We start from the raw sequence: 18,289 nt of genomic DNA on the forward strand, positions 1-18,289 counted from the left end.
AATGTGTCATTAGATAAATATTGCAGATGAAATCTACCTCTTTCTAGTTACTAAGTTCTACCATATTTGGTTTTTCTCTAAGGATTTTCTGGGAGACATGGCAACATTAGACTTGGTGCATTAGCAACAATATCAAAATCTAAAATGTAAAATCGCTAGTAAAAAATCATTCCTAAATTGCTAAAGTAGCCTTTGTAGATTTTCTAGTCTCTCAATATAAAAGAAATAATACTTTCACTCAAGAAAATTACTAATAAAGGGCTTTCTGATTTTTATAGACTGAAAATATTTTTATAACTATTATTACTTAGCTACTATCCCATTTCTTGAAAATATGTACACGTACTTCATTCTGGAGACAGTTACTTCAGACTGCAAGGAAGAGGTGCTGAGTCAGCACTGGTTCCTGCTCTTGGGTGGTAACTGGGTTCCCCTGCAATTATGAACACAAATTAAAAGGGGAAGTTCTTTTGGGTAAGACAATCAAAGCTCGTGCCAACTGGGGTCGGAATCTCTCCTCTCACTGCTGCTCATTTTTATGTACTGGTCCACTGAAAACAAATCACCCCACATCCTTAATCAAAAGGTTGAATGCTCTCCCCACCTTTCTCAACTTAAGCTGGTCCTGCAAGAAGCCAACAGCCCTTGCAGTCTCTGTCATAGGAAGGCCTCTGCCTTTCCTGCCCTTAGCACAACATTGCAGAACACCACATCGCCTAGGGCAGTGGTTCTCAACCTTTCTAATGCCGCAATGTATTTTCATTGTAAAAAAGGGGTTGAAACCACAGGTTGAGAACTGCTGACCTAGATACTCCACATTCACTAAGGCGTGCCACTGGGATTAGGAACCCCTTTGCTCTATATTCCAGCATCATCCCCAGTGAGTCCAGACCTCCAGTTGTGTGGGGTGTGTGTGTGTGTGTGGAGTCTGCTCATATCTTGGTCTCTTATGTTTTCAACTGCTCAGCTATTGTCTACCAGTCCAATCCCACGGAATTGCTCAACTGTGCCAGTCCTGTACTACAGATGACTACTCCTTGGCCCAAACTCCTAGCCTCAGCTCTTTCACTCTCCTGTCTTCCACATCTTTTCTTAGATCTTCAGTCCCTGAACCACTGTGCACACTCGACCAGATGACTCTCACGGCTCTTCCCTCCGAAGCTCAGACCCACCTTGTCACTGCAGTCCCTCTCGTCACTCATCACAGCGCTCTGCCCTTGCACTCTTCTCATCCAAACTTCAAGTCTGACTCAACCAAAACTTCTGAATTCTCAAGAGACCCTTTAGGGAAAAACCACTCATCTTTGCAGTTTGTCATCACAGTGGTCAGAGAGGCTCTGGATCCTCCCTCTTGTCATAAACAACCCTTGTCTAATTTGTCTCTGGAGTCTGCCCAATTTTTAGTTTCAAGTCTCAAATTCTTCAATGATTTCAGTTTAATTAAAACAAACCTAAGCTAAGAATTCTCTCAACTTATTCTTTTCCCATAAATCTCTCCCATCTCAATGGAACAGGCTCCCATGTGTTCACATCCTATCTTTCCACCTGCCTCCAGATCCCCATCCTTTTACACATCCCTGGACATCTCACACCTTCAATCATCTTTTATTTTCATCCTTTTTCTCTACAGGCAAATCAGCCTCCTGCTCTGCAAGCCCCCTGGGCTGCTCCCTCATCTCCCTTTCTGCTTTTGAGGCCAATTTATTGGATTCATTGTTCACTTCTCTTTCTAGTCTCACCTCTGCTTATGGAAATTGGCTTTGTTTAAGAAGGCTGTGCCCTACAATTGCAATTTTCCCTTAATCACAAGCAATAAAATCCTCTTTTAGTTTTAGCTGGTTGTTTATTCTTTCAACAGAGATCATTGAAACTAGATCATATGTTCTACCACAAATGAGTGTAAACACTAATTGTGCCAATAAATGAAATTTTAAAGTAAATATTATGCTTGCTAGTTTTTGGTTTACATCCTAAATACATGGTTAACATGATCAGTAAAACTATTCAAGTTCACAATATTTCGTCCTTAGGCTTGTCAAACTAGAAAATGTTTAAAATCCCTTCTTGAGAAAGAAGTCTTCCTGGCTGAGTTGCATAGATAATCACTAAATTTATTTTCTCTTCTAGATATTGGCTTGGGCAAAGAATTTATGACTAAGACCCCAAAGGCAATTACAGTAACAACAAAAATAAATGTATAGAACTTGATTTAAATAAAAAATCTTCTGAATAGCAAAGGAAATAATTAACAGAGCAAATAGACAACCTACAGTATGGGGAAAAGATTCATAAGCTATATATCTGATAGAGTGTTAATATAAGAAATAGACAAAGAATAAGCAAGAAAATGCCCCCCAAAGTGAGCAAAAAACATGAATAGAAGCTTTTCAAAAGAAGATAGACAAATGGTCAACAGACATGTGGAAAAAATGCTCAGTATCACGAATCATCAGGGAAATGCAAATTAAAACCACAATGAGATATCACCTTCCCTCTGTTAGAATGTCTTTTATCTTACAAAGGTACATGTGAGCCTTGGCAAATGTGGAATGTAAATGTCTTGACAAAGTAACTAGGATGATGCCAGGAGGCCTATGTCAACTAATGAGATGAAAATGTGTCAAATATTCTATGAAACAAGTGTATGATGCCCCATGATCATATTGATGTACACAGCTATGATTTAATAAAAAAAAAATAAATAAATAAAAAAAAAAAGGAAAAAAAAGTCCAAAAATAATAGATGCCGGGATGGATGCAGAGAGAAAGGAGTGTTTATACACTGTTGGTGGGACTGCAAATTAGTAGACCTACAATGCAATCCAGCAATCCTACTACTGAGTGTCTACCCAAAGGAAAAAGATACCATTTTATCGAAATGACACCTGCAGTCAAATATTTATTGCAGCACAATTCACAATTACTAAGATGTGGAATCAACTCAAGTGTCCATCAATCCATGAGTGGATTAGCAAAATGTAGTATACACATATGAAGGTTGGCAATTAAGTTTGCAAACTTATTCTAGAAAAAGTGCTACATACCTCATTGCTGATATTCAACAATTTTGGAACTTTTTTTCTGGAATGGCCATTAGAGCTATCGTCATACAAAATATGACAATTAAATTCATGAACTCATCCTAGAACAAGTGCTTTGAAGCATCGCTAAGCTCTGGCGTAAGTACTTAGGTTCCCAAGGGGAGACTTCAGCGATGACCATTGTGATTTCAACAATGAGGTTTGTAGCACTTTTTCTCATATATACCATGGAGTACTACTCAGCCATAGAAAGAAATGAATTAATGTCTCTTAAAGCAATTTGGTTGTCACTGCAGTCCATTATCCTAGGTAAAGGATTGCAAGATTGGAAAAACAAACACTACACATACTTTCTAATAATTTGGAACTAATGATGGCTGTATGAGCATAAAAAGAAGTAAAAGTTGTTGGAAATCAAGAAGGAGAGAGAGAGGAGGATGGGATGGTTAAAAACCTACCCGATAGGTACGATGAATAAATACTGTGCGGGTGACCAGCACACTTAGAGCCCTGACTAAAGCATTATAAAAGTTATCCTTGTAAGAAAAACATCTGTACCCACTTAATTTTTTAAATAAAAAAGAAATAAAATTATTTTCTCCAAAGATCCTTGACAGCCAAACTAGTTATTCTTTACTTTTTTTTAGACAGAGTCTTACTCTGTCACTGTGGGTATAGTGGTATGACATTATAGCTCACAGCAACCTCAATCTCTTGGTCCCAAGTGATCCTCTTGAGTAGCGGGGACAACAGGCACTGGCCACAACACCCAGCTAATTTTTTTATTTTGAGTAGAGACTGCATCTCACTCTTGCTCAGGCTGGTCTCATGAGCTCAAGCTATCTACCCGCCTCGGCTCCCCAGAGTGCTGGAATCGCAGACGTGATCTTTCCTCCTAAAGCTACTTTATAGAAACTTTGTAACTGGAAGCCTCCAGTCTGTAAGAAGTAACCTCTTGCAGGTCCTTGCTAATTAGTTTTATCTCATGATTTGTTAATCTGAGAAAATGCCTTTCCTAATTATTCAAATTCCTCCTAAATTCTTTCCTCATCTTTCTTTCCTTTTTATAATTCACATGGCGTCAGGTCCTGGCAAGTCCTCCACGTCTATCTTTGGCTGTGAATTCTCCCCTCGCTTCCTTTGAGCCTCTAGCCAACAAATGTGCTGCTCCAGTTGGGCTCGCCACCAGCCTCCAGGCAATACACACCAGCTCCCTGGCTTTGCCTCGCCAGGTGCTCTTTTCCTGATCCAGTGGCACTCCAGTCCTTATGTTGTAAGGCTGCTTTTCTTCTCACCTGCCGCTCAAGTCCGTCCCCTTCCTTCCTGTCTTCTTCCATATATTTCTATCTATATGTCCACTTAGATATAGATTTGCCTGGATACATAACAAAAGCAATTTTCCAGGGTTCATTGATCTCTGATTTTTTAAATTATATTCTTATTCTATTTCATTCTACAATTTCAATTAAACACAATGTTGGCCACAACCCATTGAATTAATTTCACAACTCAGTAATGGGTCAGAATCCAGAGACTAAATACTATAATTTCTGTCCCTATATATTAAGGTGATATAGTGCAAAATAAAAGTCAGATTCCACCAGTTGCCATATGGATCATTTCCGGAGGCCTCTGAGATCTCAACAAGGCTCACATGGGCCCCGCAACCTGCACTATTCCTCAGCTTCTTTCTCCCTGTTCATTCTTGCTACACTTACTGCCTCAGCAACATCAAACTCCTTCCTATCTTACCCTGGTATTCTGTTTTATTTTTTGTTTGTTGGTTTTGTTTTGTTTTTAATTATTTTTTTCTCTAGTTCTATTATACCTTCATCTTTTTGGCTGTTTTCCCCTAAAATCAGCACTTGGATTTTGGTAAATAAAATGTCTACCATGAGCAGAGTATAATTATATTTCAAACATAAGTGAAGAATGGATAAAGAGCTGTAACAGTGGAGTTGAAATCTTATGCTTCCCTGTAGCTCTTGTAGCAGCCAGTATAAGGTTAACATAGCACCTACTCAACAAATATTTCTGTGTCCTTTGCTGATTCCCAATGAATCTGTTTTTTACATTATCCCTTCTCTGTCCACAAATTCATTTATTGCCATTTACACCAATTTCAATTTTCTCTTCCTGGTTTTTAAGACCCTCCAGAATCTGGCTGTATCTTTCCAGCTGTATGTCATAATAATGCCTTTCTCTGGCCTGCCCATCTCTGCGGTCCTTCTGTTTTATGCTTCTTTCTTCAAATTCTCCGTCCTCCTGGTAATGTCTCTCTCACATACCACACTCATCTTCCATCCCCACTCCTACCTCACTTTCCCTTAGCTATTTATGTTTTGAAGTCCTGTTCAAAGATCCCATTGTCTTTTCCAGGAGTCCTTGATATATTTTTATATCCAGGGGATAATAAAAGTGGCTAAACCCCTAGGTTGTTGTGAAAACTATTTGAGTTAATGCCGATGAAGTGACAGCCACACAGTTGCTGCTGGTAAATGCAAATTGTCAGTTCTACTGAATTTCCCCATCACTGTATAGCCCTGAACACCTGACAGGTTTCTAACAGCCTTAGAGTTGTAGGGCTTCTGTCTATAACTTGACTCTAAGCTCCTTGAGGGCCAAACTCTGCCATATAATGTCTTCTTACCCCACTCCTATCTAGCAAGTTTATAGGCAATTATTTGTTGTGAGAAAGTTGTCACTTAATAATTTGTGGTTGGTTTCTTGGTGTAGTGTGATCCACAAAGCCAACCATCAATTATTTATTAACGAGTAGCCCAATCATCTTCAACCAAAACAAGCATTCCAGAAGTTATTTATTTCTAGGTATAAAAATATTTGTGTAGTGTCATTTAAGTATGTATAAATCCAGTATTCTAGGTATTCATAGCATTTCTACCAAACAAGGAAACAAGCTGGAGACAGGAAAATGAAAATCAGTCCATTTCTTGTTTTTATCCCTCCCTGCTTAGCTGCAGCCTGTTCACTATGGGAACAGAATCATCTCCTGGGTGGAAATGAAGGCTTCTCCATTGTAATAAAGGTCAAGTGAGGCAGAAAGAGAATTGAACAAGTGAGGAGTAGAAATCAAAGTTTTCCTTTAACTTTTTTTAGATAATATGAATCAAAAAGGGTAACCATAACCTCTCTCTGCCTGGAATGGGGAGGAGAATAGAGGAAAGACAGAGAGGATTGCAGCTTTACTTTTATTTGGCGTTGGTATCCCTGCAATAAACTCATAAGATTGGATAGTGGAGGAAATGTTTGGCAACATTATCCCATACTTCAGTCAGAATTCTCATTTGTGTGTGTGAATCATCAAATCGATTGCAATTTAGGCTTGTGTAAAACTTCATGACTGAATTGGTTGAGTTTTGATTTACAACAATCATAGGGTTAACTCTATTTACAAATTTCATTAGCACTTACTATTATTTGAATCAAACACATGGTCACCACCTGTAAACTATGGGCATGGTCCTGCTCATGAAAACGTCTGCCACAGCTCCCTTCGGATCCATTGTTCTCTTTGTGTGAGGTGTTCACTCATGGGATGAATTTAATATTTCAGAGACATCTTCTAACTAGCCACTGGCCAGAGTTCAGTATTGATCTTTTTTTTTATTTTAATTTTTAAGTATTATTAGAAAAGTAGTCATTATGTTAATTTTCCTTTTAAATGATTATGAGAGGGGACAGGTGTGGTGGCTCATGCCTATAATCCTAGCACTCTTGGAGCCCAAGGTGGGCAGATTGATTGAGCTCAGGAATTTGAGACCAGCCTGAGCCAGAGTGAGACCCCATTTCTAAAAGATAGCTGGGCAATGTGGCAGGAGCCTGTAGTCTCAGCTACGCTTGAGGAGAGGCTGAGACAAGCAGATTGCTTAAGCCCAAGGGTTTGAGGTTGCTGTGAGCTATGATGCCATATCACTCAACTCCAAGACACTGAGACTCAGTCTCCAAAAGCAATAATAAAATAAAATAAAATAAAATAAAATAGTATGAGAGGATTGTTTTTAGTGTAAATTTCCAAAAAGTAATTTTTCATGACAAAGACATTTACATTTTTCTGTAATGCTTTTTATTAGCTCTTGAATGTTTATATATTACTTCTCTTAATTACCTTTAAAAAGCTACATATGGATTAACACTAATTTTAGGTGATTTTGAAGAAGGAAATGATGAGCATTTTCTATGCTAGTAGTTCCCAACCTTGAACTGCTAAATAATTGACCTGAAAATTTACAAATACCAATGAGCCAGCCATGATCATTGTCTAGAACCCAGAGAATCATAACATACTCTGACGAGATTGGGTTTAGATATCCATATACACAAAGAGTGCCCCAAAATGTAATACACATTTTTAAAAAGGAAAAAACTGCACTAAAATTATAATACTCAGTACATACCAGTAACATTTGTTAACTCATATATTATGTCTTATATCTCTTGTAATTGCAGCAAACACGGCTTGAGTAATAAAATTTTAATATAGTTTTTTCCTTTCTTAAGATCTGTATACATATTTTTGGCTCCTCTGCATTTAATAGCTCCCCCTGTGATTGGAATTATACAATGTAGTCATGTGCTATATAACAACATTTTGAATAACAGAATTATATATATGAAAATAATTCCACAAGATTATAATGGAGCCACCCCATACAGGTTTTACCATGCTTTATCTTTTATACCATATTTTGACTATCTTTTCTATGTTTAGATACTTAGCATTGTGCTACAACTGCCTATAGCATTCAGCACCACCCACGGTAACGTGCCGTGTAGGTTTGCAGCCTGGAAACAAAAGGCCATAGCACATGGCCCACAAGTGCAGCAGCCGCCCTCCTGGGCTGGCTTTGTTAAGTGCCCTCCACACGGTTTGCACTGAGCCAGTATCGTTCTCAGATGTTTCCCTGTCATTACATCTCACAGACCTGAGATTAATGATTTTTTTTTAATATGGAATGTGATTATTTTATCATTTGTAAAGTGTTACAAATTACAGTATAGTCATATTTACTGAAAATTCTCCTACTTACCCACCTGTACATTCTACCACCATCTTAGTAATGGGAAACTCCATTCTCCCTAAGACAGTCACACTGACCTCTCGGCCCCCACCTGGCTGCTTTGTCCACTCTCTCTGTCCCCACAACCCTCCCTACGAGCTCCCTGTGTTGTGGGTGCTGCAGACCAGTAGGAATTGGGGCTGCTTTCCCCGGTGTGTCAATGGCTGCTTTTGTGGTGGGCAGGGACGGGAGAGGAGGGATTCAGCATGCACCAGGCGAGCCAGAGGAGGGATGTCAGCAGGCTACAGGGCCTCGGTAGTGATACTGAATTGAGGAATTGCCTCAGATGTCCCTCCTATTTCCCATCTCTTTCTAATAATATTCAGTGTGAAAAATATTTCATTACATTAAGCAATAGTCAGTTCTTCTCTGTGTATCTTAAATCTTTTATTTCTCTGGAGTTGAGATACGACCACCAGATGACCCCCAAATGATACTACACTAAAATATGTAGGAAGTCTTTGTAAATGTCCACTTTTAGAGGAAAAAAAACTTTCAAAATACAAATAATAGGGCCAGGCACGGTGGCTCACACATGTAGACCCAGCATTCTGGAAGGCTGAGGCAGGTGGATTGCCTGAGCTCACAGGTTCCAGACCAGCCTGAGTCTGAGTGAGACCCCTGTCTCTAAAATTAGCTGGGAGTTGTGGTGGGCACCTGTAGTCCCAGCTACTTGGGAAGCTGAGGCAACAGGATCGCTTGAGCCCAAGAGTTTGAGGTTGCTGTGAGCTAGGACACCATAGCACTCTACTGAGGGTGACCAAGGAGACTCTGTCTCAAAAAACAAAAACAAACAAACAAAAAAATATATAAATAATACACTAAACTAAAAAGAAAAGATAAATAACCAAAAATTACAAATGACATCTTGGAATTCAGGCAGCAGGAATTCCTTGTCTCTAAACTCTGACTCCTTTAGGATACAAACCACCATTTTATTTATATTTGTATTCCCAGCATCTGGTATTATGTCAGGCCAACATAGCTGGTAAATCTTAGTGGTATTGGTATTCACACTTTTTCTTATAATGGCAAATTCTAATGTTCTAAAAATTTGTCTTATACAGTGTGCTATAAAGTTCATGTGTGATTTAAAATAGACAACTATTAGGGCCGGGCACAGTGGCTCACGCCTGTAATCCCAGCACTTGGGAGGCTAAGGTGGGTGGATGGCCTGAGCTCACAGGTTCCAGACCAGGCTGAGCCAGCCTGAGCCAGAGTGAGACGTCATCTTTAAAAATATCTGGGCGTTGTGGTGGGTGCCTGTTACAAGTCCCAGATTCTTGGGAAGCTGAGGCAGGAGAATCACTTAAGCCCAAGAGTTTGAGGTTGCTGCGAGCTGTGACACCATGGTACTCTACCGAGGGCAATATAATGAGACTGTCTCAAAAAACAAACAAACAAAACAAACCCCAATAACGACAGCAACAAAAACTGAAATGTTTAATCCTGAACATATGGAGTTCCACAGTCAGTTTGTACACAGCACCTAAGAAGCAATGGGTTCTAGCATAACAATGGACTGTCCCCTAGTTTTTGCATCTAGGTTTAGACTTATACAGTATTTCTATGAGTAGCAGTTAATAGTTCAAATGATGTTTGATGTAGATCACTGCTTCTCAAAGAGAAATAAAATAGAGAACAATGCATTATGTTGGCCTTTGATTTGAATTTTAAACATCATTAAAAGGCTATAAATTTTTAATGTTAATCAAAGGGGAAAAGGCTAAGGATTACACAATGATGATAAACATGGAGTTGGGCAAAGTCCTTTCGCGTGTTAAAGTTTTAAATTAAACAGAAACTATAGAGGGAAATGAGGCCTTTGAGGAACATCATGGCAACTTGTACATAAAGCTAGACTGCATGTTTTTCAATAAGCAGTTCTTGACATCCTACATGAATTATGATAATTCCTGCTTGACAGTGGTTTGAGGGGTTGGGAAGTTGCTGAAAGTCAAATGGCAATTAGGTGCCATTTGTTAAGTTACATTATAATTTAACATTTTAAAATTATAGTGTATAAAGCATCAAACACAGGTGATCTCCCACCTGTTAAAATTCAATTAAAATTCATTCATTAAAATTCAATGCTCTGTCAGTCAAGAGTCCCAGACCTGTGTGGCCCCTGGACTGTGTGAGCTGAGTGGACCTAAGTGCTACTGCTGACCTGCTCCAGGCAGCGGCCGGCATCTGAGAACCTGCTACGAGTTCAGCATTAATCTTGGCTAGTCTTGGCCCCAGACTAGCAGCATGGATGTCTGTGACATCTGGTGCCCCGCCACAGACTCTGAATCTGCATTTTTCCCAAGCTTCCTCTGTGTCTTTATGCATCTTAAAATATGTAAAGTGATGATGTATAAAGAAGTGTGAATGTGAAATCAGGGTAGCTGAATTCAGTCTCAGCCATGCTACAAACTGGCTATGTCACTGCAAGTCAGTCATTTAACTTTGGGAGGCACCAGATTTTTCTCTGTAAAATGGGGATAGGACATTACTCTAATGATTATATGAATAAAAATGTCTGGAACCCAGCAGGGTAAGTTTAAGGAATGCCTACTAAATTCATATGCAAATCCACAAATCTATGATAAGATAGCTCAGGCACTTGGAGGATTTGCTGAACTCTCACATTCCATATTATGTTGCATCACAGAAATACCTGTGTTAAAGCCATTTAAATTAGGCTTTCTGGGATATCCACATTTTTATGCCCTAGAGATTTGCTACAGAATTATTCTCAGCAGATCAATTATAGGTGAGGCTGCCCTATAATGAGATATATTTTCTACTTCATTAAATAAACCCCCTTGAATGGGCTCCGAAATGGACCTGCCTCATACGGAATTCCATTATCCTGGAAATAATCTCATAAGAAGGCTCTGGTGCGGTTCAACTGTGCTGGATACCTAATGTTTACCATAAAGGGAATGTGTACTAGAACAGTGCTTCCCAAAAGCTGGTTCTCAGACCAGTGCTTCACTGACCCAAGGGGACATAAAAAATAAAACAACTTAGCTTTTAATAAAATTTTAAGAAAATCATTTTTAAAATTTCCTTCGTTCTGAGTGTATGACCTTTCTATCGTCTTTCTACCTTTTCAGAGTTCAACTGCTCCATATTTAATGAATTCATGGTGGTAACACACGGTAATTTTTATGCTGTTCTTCTACAATACAAATGCAATGTCAATCCACTCCCCTCACTCACGCAAAAAAAAAAAAAAAATATATATATATAGGTTCTTGAAATCCAAAAATTCTGAATTATTATAATAGAAACATCTGTGTAAAGGGAAATCCTTTCCTATGAAATAAGTATCAGACAGAGAACATTTTAAATTATAAAATGTAGGGAGACAAAGCAACGACGTGTTAATTGGAGGGCAAATCTGCTTTGTGCATGCACATAACAGTACACGGTGCTTCTCAAACTGCGGCCTGCACTGGGGTCAGCTGGGGTTTGTTAAAATGCACATTCCGATTCTGCGGGGCTGGCAGCATGTTTTCCAACCAGCTGGAAAGCAAAGCCAAGACATAGGGGTTATGCTGGTGGCTCTGCCCATCGTGTTCACATCTTGGTTCCAGCACTTGTAGCTGGCACCCCTTGAACAAGTCACTCAACCTGTCTCTTTCTTTCAGTTCTCTCATTATAACAAAGTAGCAATCGTCCGTCCTCAGAGGCTTGTTGTGAGAACAAAATGGAATAATGAATATAAATATTCCCAGAACATAAAATACAGTGCCTCACCCATAGAAAGAGCTCCATAAATGTGAGTTATGACTTTAACTTCACAGATCAGGGACTGGAGCACAAGATATTGGAAAAGGATTAGCACCTCCAGGTGCTGCTACATGGTGAAGCAGCGGGGTTTGGGGTGGTGAGGGATAGGTTCAGTGGGATTGCTTGAAGCTGTTGGTTTGGGATTGTTTGAAGCTGTTTGGTTTATGTCTATTATATTTTAATTAAATATGTATAAGTAAAAAAAAAGCAATGAATAAAGGGGGCATATAGATTTGTTCTCATTCAAAATGTGGAAGCCTCCCAATTACCAAGATCCGTTATGAAGATTCAGATGGTATTACTGTTTAGCTTGCATGCCACACACTTAGAAGAATGTTTGACAATATTGTTGAGGTTTTTTCCCCTATAAATGGCATGCTATCTCCTTCGATCTTTAAATTTTCCTAATTTATTAATCTTTCCCTACTTTTTATCGATAGCCAAACAATTTATTAAAGAGCAGTGTGTATTGCCTAATATGCAAATACAACTGCATTAAGTTAGTCTTATATTTTTCTTCTTAGAAACCCTACTGTTGTTGTGGTGGGTGAATTTGAATAGCTGTTTTTTAAAAATTACAGAGAATAGCATCAAGGCATGAAAATATGCCATACTATGAATTTGTGTTTCTGTCTTTACTTTTACCCTTTGCCCCATTGGCGTGGCTTCTGATATGTACAAACACAAGAGCAAATGATTTTAGTGAAACTTGGGAAAGAGTGATGATTTGGACAGAGAGCTAAGGATTAGTCTTACCTACATACCTGGTTCAACTTTAGTTAAAAAAAAAAAGGATACAGAAATAATTTATTTCATCAAACACATTTAAATAAATGCCTGAAATGTTATGAAATCCAAAAAAACTAAAGTCATCTGTTCTTCGAAAGTTAAACTGTATTGTCTTCTGAATCACTGCACACCATTTTATCTTAATGATTATGAAATGTTACTATAAATTTTCTCATCTAGGTAATGACTATGTTGTGAAAACAAAAGGAGTTAATATTTTATCAAAAGCAAAAGGAAAATACACACAAATAGAATATTCCTAATGGGTTTGTAAGGTATATTGGCAATGACCGTGCTGATCAATAAGTATTTGCAGCTCTCTAGGGCCTTGTCCAGTTCTTACATTTGTGTTTCTTTTTTGTGGTCTTACTTTTAGCCATACCCCTCTTCTGTATATGCCTGTAACTGACTTCATACAGCCGCCTGACAAGCATGTTCAATGCCTCACCACAGCTCCCCAATAGTAGGCATCGTCTCCTGTCTATGCTCTCCTGCTTCCTCAGGCTGAGGAATGTCAGGGCAGTCCAGAATGGAGGCCGCAGGGCCCTGCCCCCTTGCCAGGGATGTGTGGTTGCCAACTATATTCTGGTCAATGGGGAAAAGCGGAAGTTGTGGGTACAGCTTCTGTGCAGCGTGCTCATAGTGACACAGGGTGCCTCTTCTTCCTTTCCTCCCTTTTGCAGCCAGACATGGATGTGATGACACCAGTAGGAGCAGTCATTTTGGATCAAGAAGTCAAAGCCACTTTTTAAGGAACAAAGTATACTGGTGGCACCTGCCTGTCAGACTGTGCCAGTCTCGACCACCAACATTCATGGGAGGAAGAAATATGCTTCCTCCCTGCAGACACCCTCAGTCCAGGTTTCCCGACACTTGCAGACAAACCTAACCCTAGTCACACACCCTCACACATCTGCCTTTTTCACTGTCATCATGCCTCAGTTTCTGCCACCCATTTACGTCGCTCAAAGCTGTGTTGGGACCTAAGGGAAAGGGACAGATGCACGAAATAGTACCTGAAAGCACTCAGCACTGAAGGAGTTAAATTTGGAAGGTAAATTCAGAAAAAGAAGTGTTAAAGAAACCACACATCTTTTCTCTTTGCAGTAGTTTTATTTTACTAAGTGACATTTTAGGTAAGATTTCAAAGTTAACTCTCAAGATAATTGGACAAAAGCTAGGCCAGATGTCTAAGCTAAGTCTTGTCCTCTAAATAATTACCTTTGTTAATTACTGGTAATTAGTGTCAGCATTGGGAACTTTCCTGAAAATCCTGGGGGAGGGAAAGAGAGAGAAGCAGGAGGGAAAGAGAAAGAAAAAGAGGAGAGAAGACAGGCACTTTCCAGTATGATTGTGTCTTGGGGTTAATAAAACTTGATTCAAATTTGAGCACTGGATTTTATGAAAAACTGGCTGTTAGTTCCAGTTAATGCAGGTACCTTTGGCTTTCATCTAGACCTATTTTAAAGCTTTCATAGAATTTTTATTTTATTTTATGCTTTTCTTTTTCATTGTGAAAATGATTATTTTTCTTTGTCTATAAAATTACATTTAACCCTCCCCCAACTGGGAAGAAAAGTCCAGGTGAAAATGACCCTGGAAGGCCCAGCACAGTGTTTCATGTAATACTAGCACTCTGGGAGACCAAGGCGGGAGGATTATCACTTGAGGTCAGGAGTTCAAGACCAGCCCAACCAGCCTGAGCCCAGACTAGTTCAACCAGCCCCAGAGAGAGCAGAGTGAGACCTGTCTCCACTAAAAATAGCAAAACTAGTTGGGTGTTGTGGCAGATGCCTGTAGTCTTAGCTGCTCCAGAGGGGAGGCTGAGATAAGCAGATTGTTTGAGCCCAAGAGTTTGAGGCTGCTGTGAACTGTAATGCCAGGCACTCCACCCAAGGTGACACGGCAGCTCATGGAGTCTTTCATTAGCATCCTTTCCTTATCAGTGGTTCTCAACCTGTGGATTGAGACCCCTTTTTAACAAAGAAAATACACTGCGGCATTAGGAAGTTTGAGAACCACTGCCTTAGTTGGTGGTTGCTGGGCTTTAGCTCAAAGGACAGCAAAGGATTCTCTTGGTGACTTATGGATAACTAGATTTTCCAGCATTTATTACATGGTATGAAGTTCACGTAGTACCTTATACCTTGTGCAGATGGCCCTTTATGAGGAAGAAAAAGTCTACAGATAAACCTATTCCTGTGCCACATAATCTCTTCATGTCTCTCCTGGCCTCCTTTTTTGTGCTTAGCCTGTTGTTCAATACCTTGGGGCTCCCTTGTCTGGCATTGTCCATTAATAATTCATGGTGTGTGTAGTCATTTTCACTGACTGGTGAGTGACAGTGGGAATAACACTTTACTCAACCACCACATCTCACATGGACTCCTGCCCCCTGACCGGGGCAGGTCAGCTACTCCTATGGCATCTGCATTTAAACCTTCACGGGTTGGCCCTCCTCAGATGGCTGGAGGGGAGGAACCACGTCTTCACCAGTGTCAAGCAGGTATGTGTGCAAGAGCTGAAACAGCTTTTTGAAAGGTTTTTTGGTAATTAATGAAATAGGCAGTTAGTAACACCAGGCCAAAGGGGCTCTAGCGACATTGGTCCGTCCTCCTACACCAGTATTTTCTAACCTTTTTAATCTCATGACACACTGAACCCAGAGTTAAACTTTTGTGGCACAATTAAATTATGTTTATTAAAAAAAAAAGTGAAAAAAAGAATATACTTAATGTGCTTTGAACTGTTTTCAAATATAATTTAAGTAACGATCTTTAAAAATATTTGAGGCATACCTAAGATCCTCTCACTGCACACAGGTTGAAAATTGCTGTTCTGTGTGTTCAGAGAGTCATGTGATAAAGCAATTTCCCCTACTGGTTTGCATTTTGGTGGTGATTCTCAAGTTTATTTTAGTCCATGGACTATTTTTTATGCCAAGATATTGACAAATTGACCTGCTTAACAAACAGAAAAATAATTATTTTGTTTTATTTTATTTTTGAATGATCTACTATTTATTGATTGCAGTCAGAAGTATACCAACTGCTTTTCTTCTCTCACAGGGCAAGATGAAAAGTAATACTGGGATACCAAGAGGTGATATGCTAGAGTTTCTGCCTTTATGGATTTTATCAAAATTACTTTATTATAATTACTAAGCAAACTTTTATTCCAGATTTATTTGAACCCCTTAGTGTGTGCTCCTTGTGGACACTTCACCTTGGCACAAAATATTTGCTAAGAAAAAGAATTATTTATAAGGCATTCTAGAATAGGAAAGAAAATAAAGTGTCCTTTTGTTTTAACTAAATATCATGTATAAATTATCAGCCCATGCTTAAAAGTAAAGATGGTTATGTTTAATTATGAAGACCAAATACCCAAGTTGGGCAATGTACATACTCATTAACCACCTATTTTTAGAGAATCTATACCATACCCATCACCACTGTGCTAAAATTGCATAGCTTTTACAGTATACATCTAAGTGAAACAACTGCATTTTTATATATGTTACCATTCATTGGAGGGTGTGTTAACAGAGAAAAAACCTGAGGTATGCTTTTGGGTTATTTCTGCATGTCAAGTACACACAGACATGTTAATTTGCAGGCACAGCTCATGAACTACATGTAAACTGGGGCCTGCATATCCCAACACCATCATTACGTCCAGCACAGGACGGCCAGAACCACTCACTGTAACTGCAACTTCCCATTTCACTGCTTTCTGTCACCAATCTGTATTTTCTTTAACCCCATACCTCAAGTGCTGTTCTGAACTGTCCTGCTGCCACAGCGTATTTCTTTTGTCGATAGCAAGAGCTGGCATCCTTTAAGGCCACCTGAAGCCATTTGTCCATCTGAGGCAGGAGTCTAAAATTAGGTGCACTCAAAGGGTTTGCTATTTCAGCTGCTCGGCATGTTGGCTGAGTCCCAGCAGATGGGAAGGACTCTACAAACTCATAGCTCACGTCCTCTTCATCAACGTAGACCAGCTTCATCTCCACATCCATTACGTTCTTTAAGGGGATGTGTGGCAGAGGCATGATGATTAACTGACTGTCAAGTTCCATTATCTTTGCCTCTTTCTTTCCAGCTGGCTTTTCTTCACCTTCTGCCTTCCGTTTAAAGGCCACTTTCTCTAAATCATTGCTTTGTTTTTCTTTGATACTCTTTGTCATTTTTATTCTTTCAACTGTGATTTCTACCTGTTTATCTCCACAGTTTTTCTTGATGTCTTGTGGCACCTCCAGGATGTGAGGTGGATTTGCGAAGGTGGACATTTTCTTGCTTGTGTTTGTCGTCAGAACAAGCTGGTTGTGAAGGGTCCGACTCCCTGCGTTTTCCAAGCTCCTGCTGCTTCCAGTATCCATTGATGTTGGTGGCACTCCTGTGGGTGAGAAGAGGGGAAACAATTAAAGTAACACTTTAAATCTCAGTGGTTTGGACTATAGCCAAATTCACTTAAAACACTGTTTTATTCATTGTAGGTATTTGCTGCCTTGGAAGTGCAACTGCGTTCACATCATCTGCTGAGCATTTCACTAGGGCAGGATATGCTTCCATCTCAGAATCCAGAAATAAGAACTTGTTTAAAACATATTTAGACATTACCTTAAAAATTAATCACCTATAGCTGAACAACATTGAATGAATATTTTTATAGGGTGTCCAAACCCCTTAAATAGAAAAATCTTATACATAGCTATTATAGACAAAAAATACCCTCCCCAAAAGCCATCTTGATATTAATTTCCTCAGGAAGGCAGGTGGTCTAGAATTCATTATAAAATACACTACTAGCCTGTAGAATAGACTTGGGAGTCCAAAGGAACCACAGCTGCTTCCCCTGAAAAGCTTCAAAAACGTTGTGGGCACAATGTACTTCAATTTGTTTCTTCTACTAAAAATTAAAATCTCAACTTCAGATGCCTTTAGAGACAACAAGTGCTCAGAACAGATTGAGAGCAGAGGAACGTGCCCTCGGCCTCACCCTGATGCGGCCACATACTCATCTGGGTCTCCTGTATTAATATTTTTTAAGTGGTAGGACTAGCATTGCATATTGTATGACATAAACATGAGGCCCTTTCCAAAAGCACTAATGCTCAAAACATATAGTTAATAGTCCTTTAGTTCCAAAGTTTCTGCATCCTGCATCTACTTCTACATTTATTTCAAAAAGTAAAATGTCCTAAAATCTAAAAATTATTTCGTATGGCTGGTTTCTACATTTTGGACTCTTTCACCTATCACATCACATTCTGTCCTAAAAACAATTTTGTTGGGTATGTAGGAACAAGGATGACATTTCTGCAACGACATGAGGCACAAAGAGGTCAAGGTGCTTGCCCAAGGTCGCACTGCCCTTTGTTAGTGGGAATTGCCTGTTCAGACTGCTGTTTCCTCCCTGAGACTGCCACTCCCCAGCTCTGAGCCGGGCACTCCCTCTGCGGGGAGCCACTGTTTAGCACAGCTAACAGCAGACTTGTCTCAAACCACAAAGAGTGGAGAGAGCATCAGTAGAGAGGACTACTCACAATGCCAACAACCAGACAAGAGCTAACCTCTGTGCTGCTTCTCATCAGCA

General features: G+C 39.5%; 1 protein-coding gene across 1 annotated transcript in view; it reads right to left on the reverse strand.

The window, feature by feature from the left end:
- SPATA16 (spermatogenesis associated 16) overlaps window positions 1–17,072 on the reverse strand; it is a 316,780-nt gene extending 299,708 nt beyond the window's left edge. The window contains exon 1 of the mRNA XM_053572851.1: window positions 16,461–17,072. Within this exon, the coding sequence (XP_053428826.1) occupies window positions 16,461–17,072 (612 nt within the window). The remainder of the gene's footprint in view (window positions 1–16,460) is intronic.
- Window positions 17,073–18,289: the final 1,217 nt, after the last annotated feature.

This window comes from Nycticebus coucang, chromosome 20 (assembly GCF_027406575.1).
Source record: "Nycticebus coucang isolate mNycCou1 chromosome 20, mNycCou1.pri, whole genome shotgun sequence".
NCBI lineage: Eukaryota > Metazoa > Chordata > Mammalia > Primates > Lorisidae > Nycticebus > Nycticebus coucang.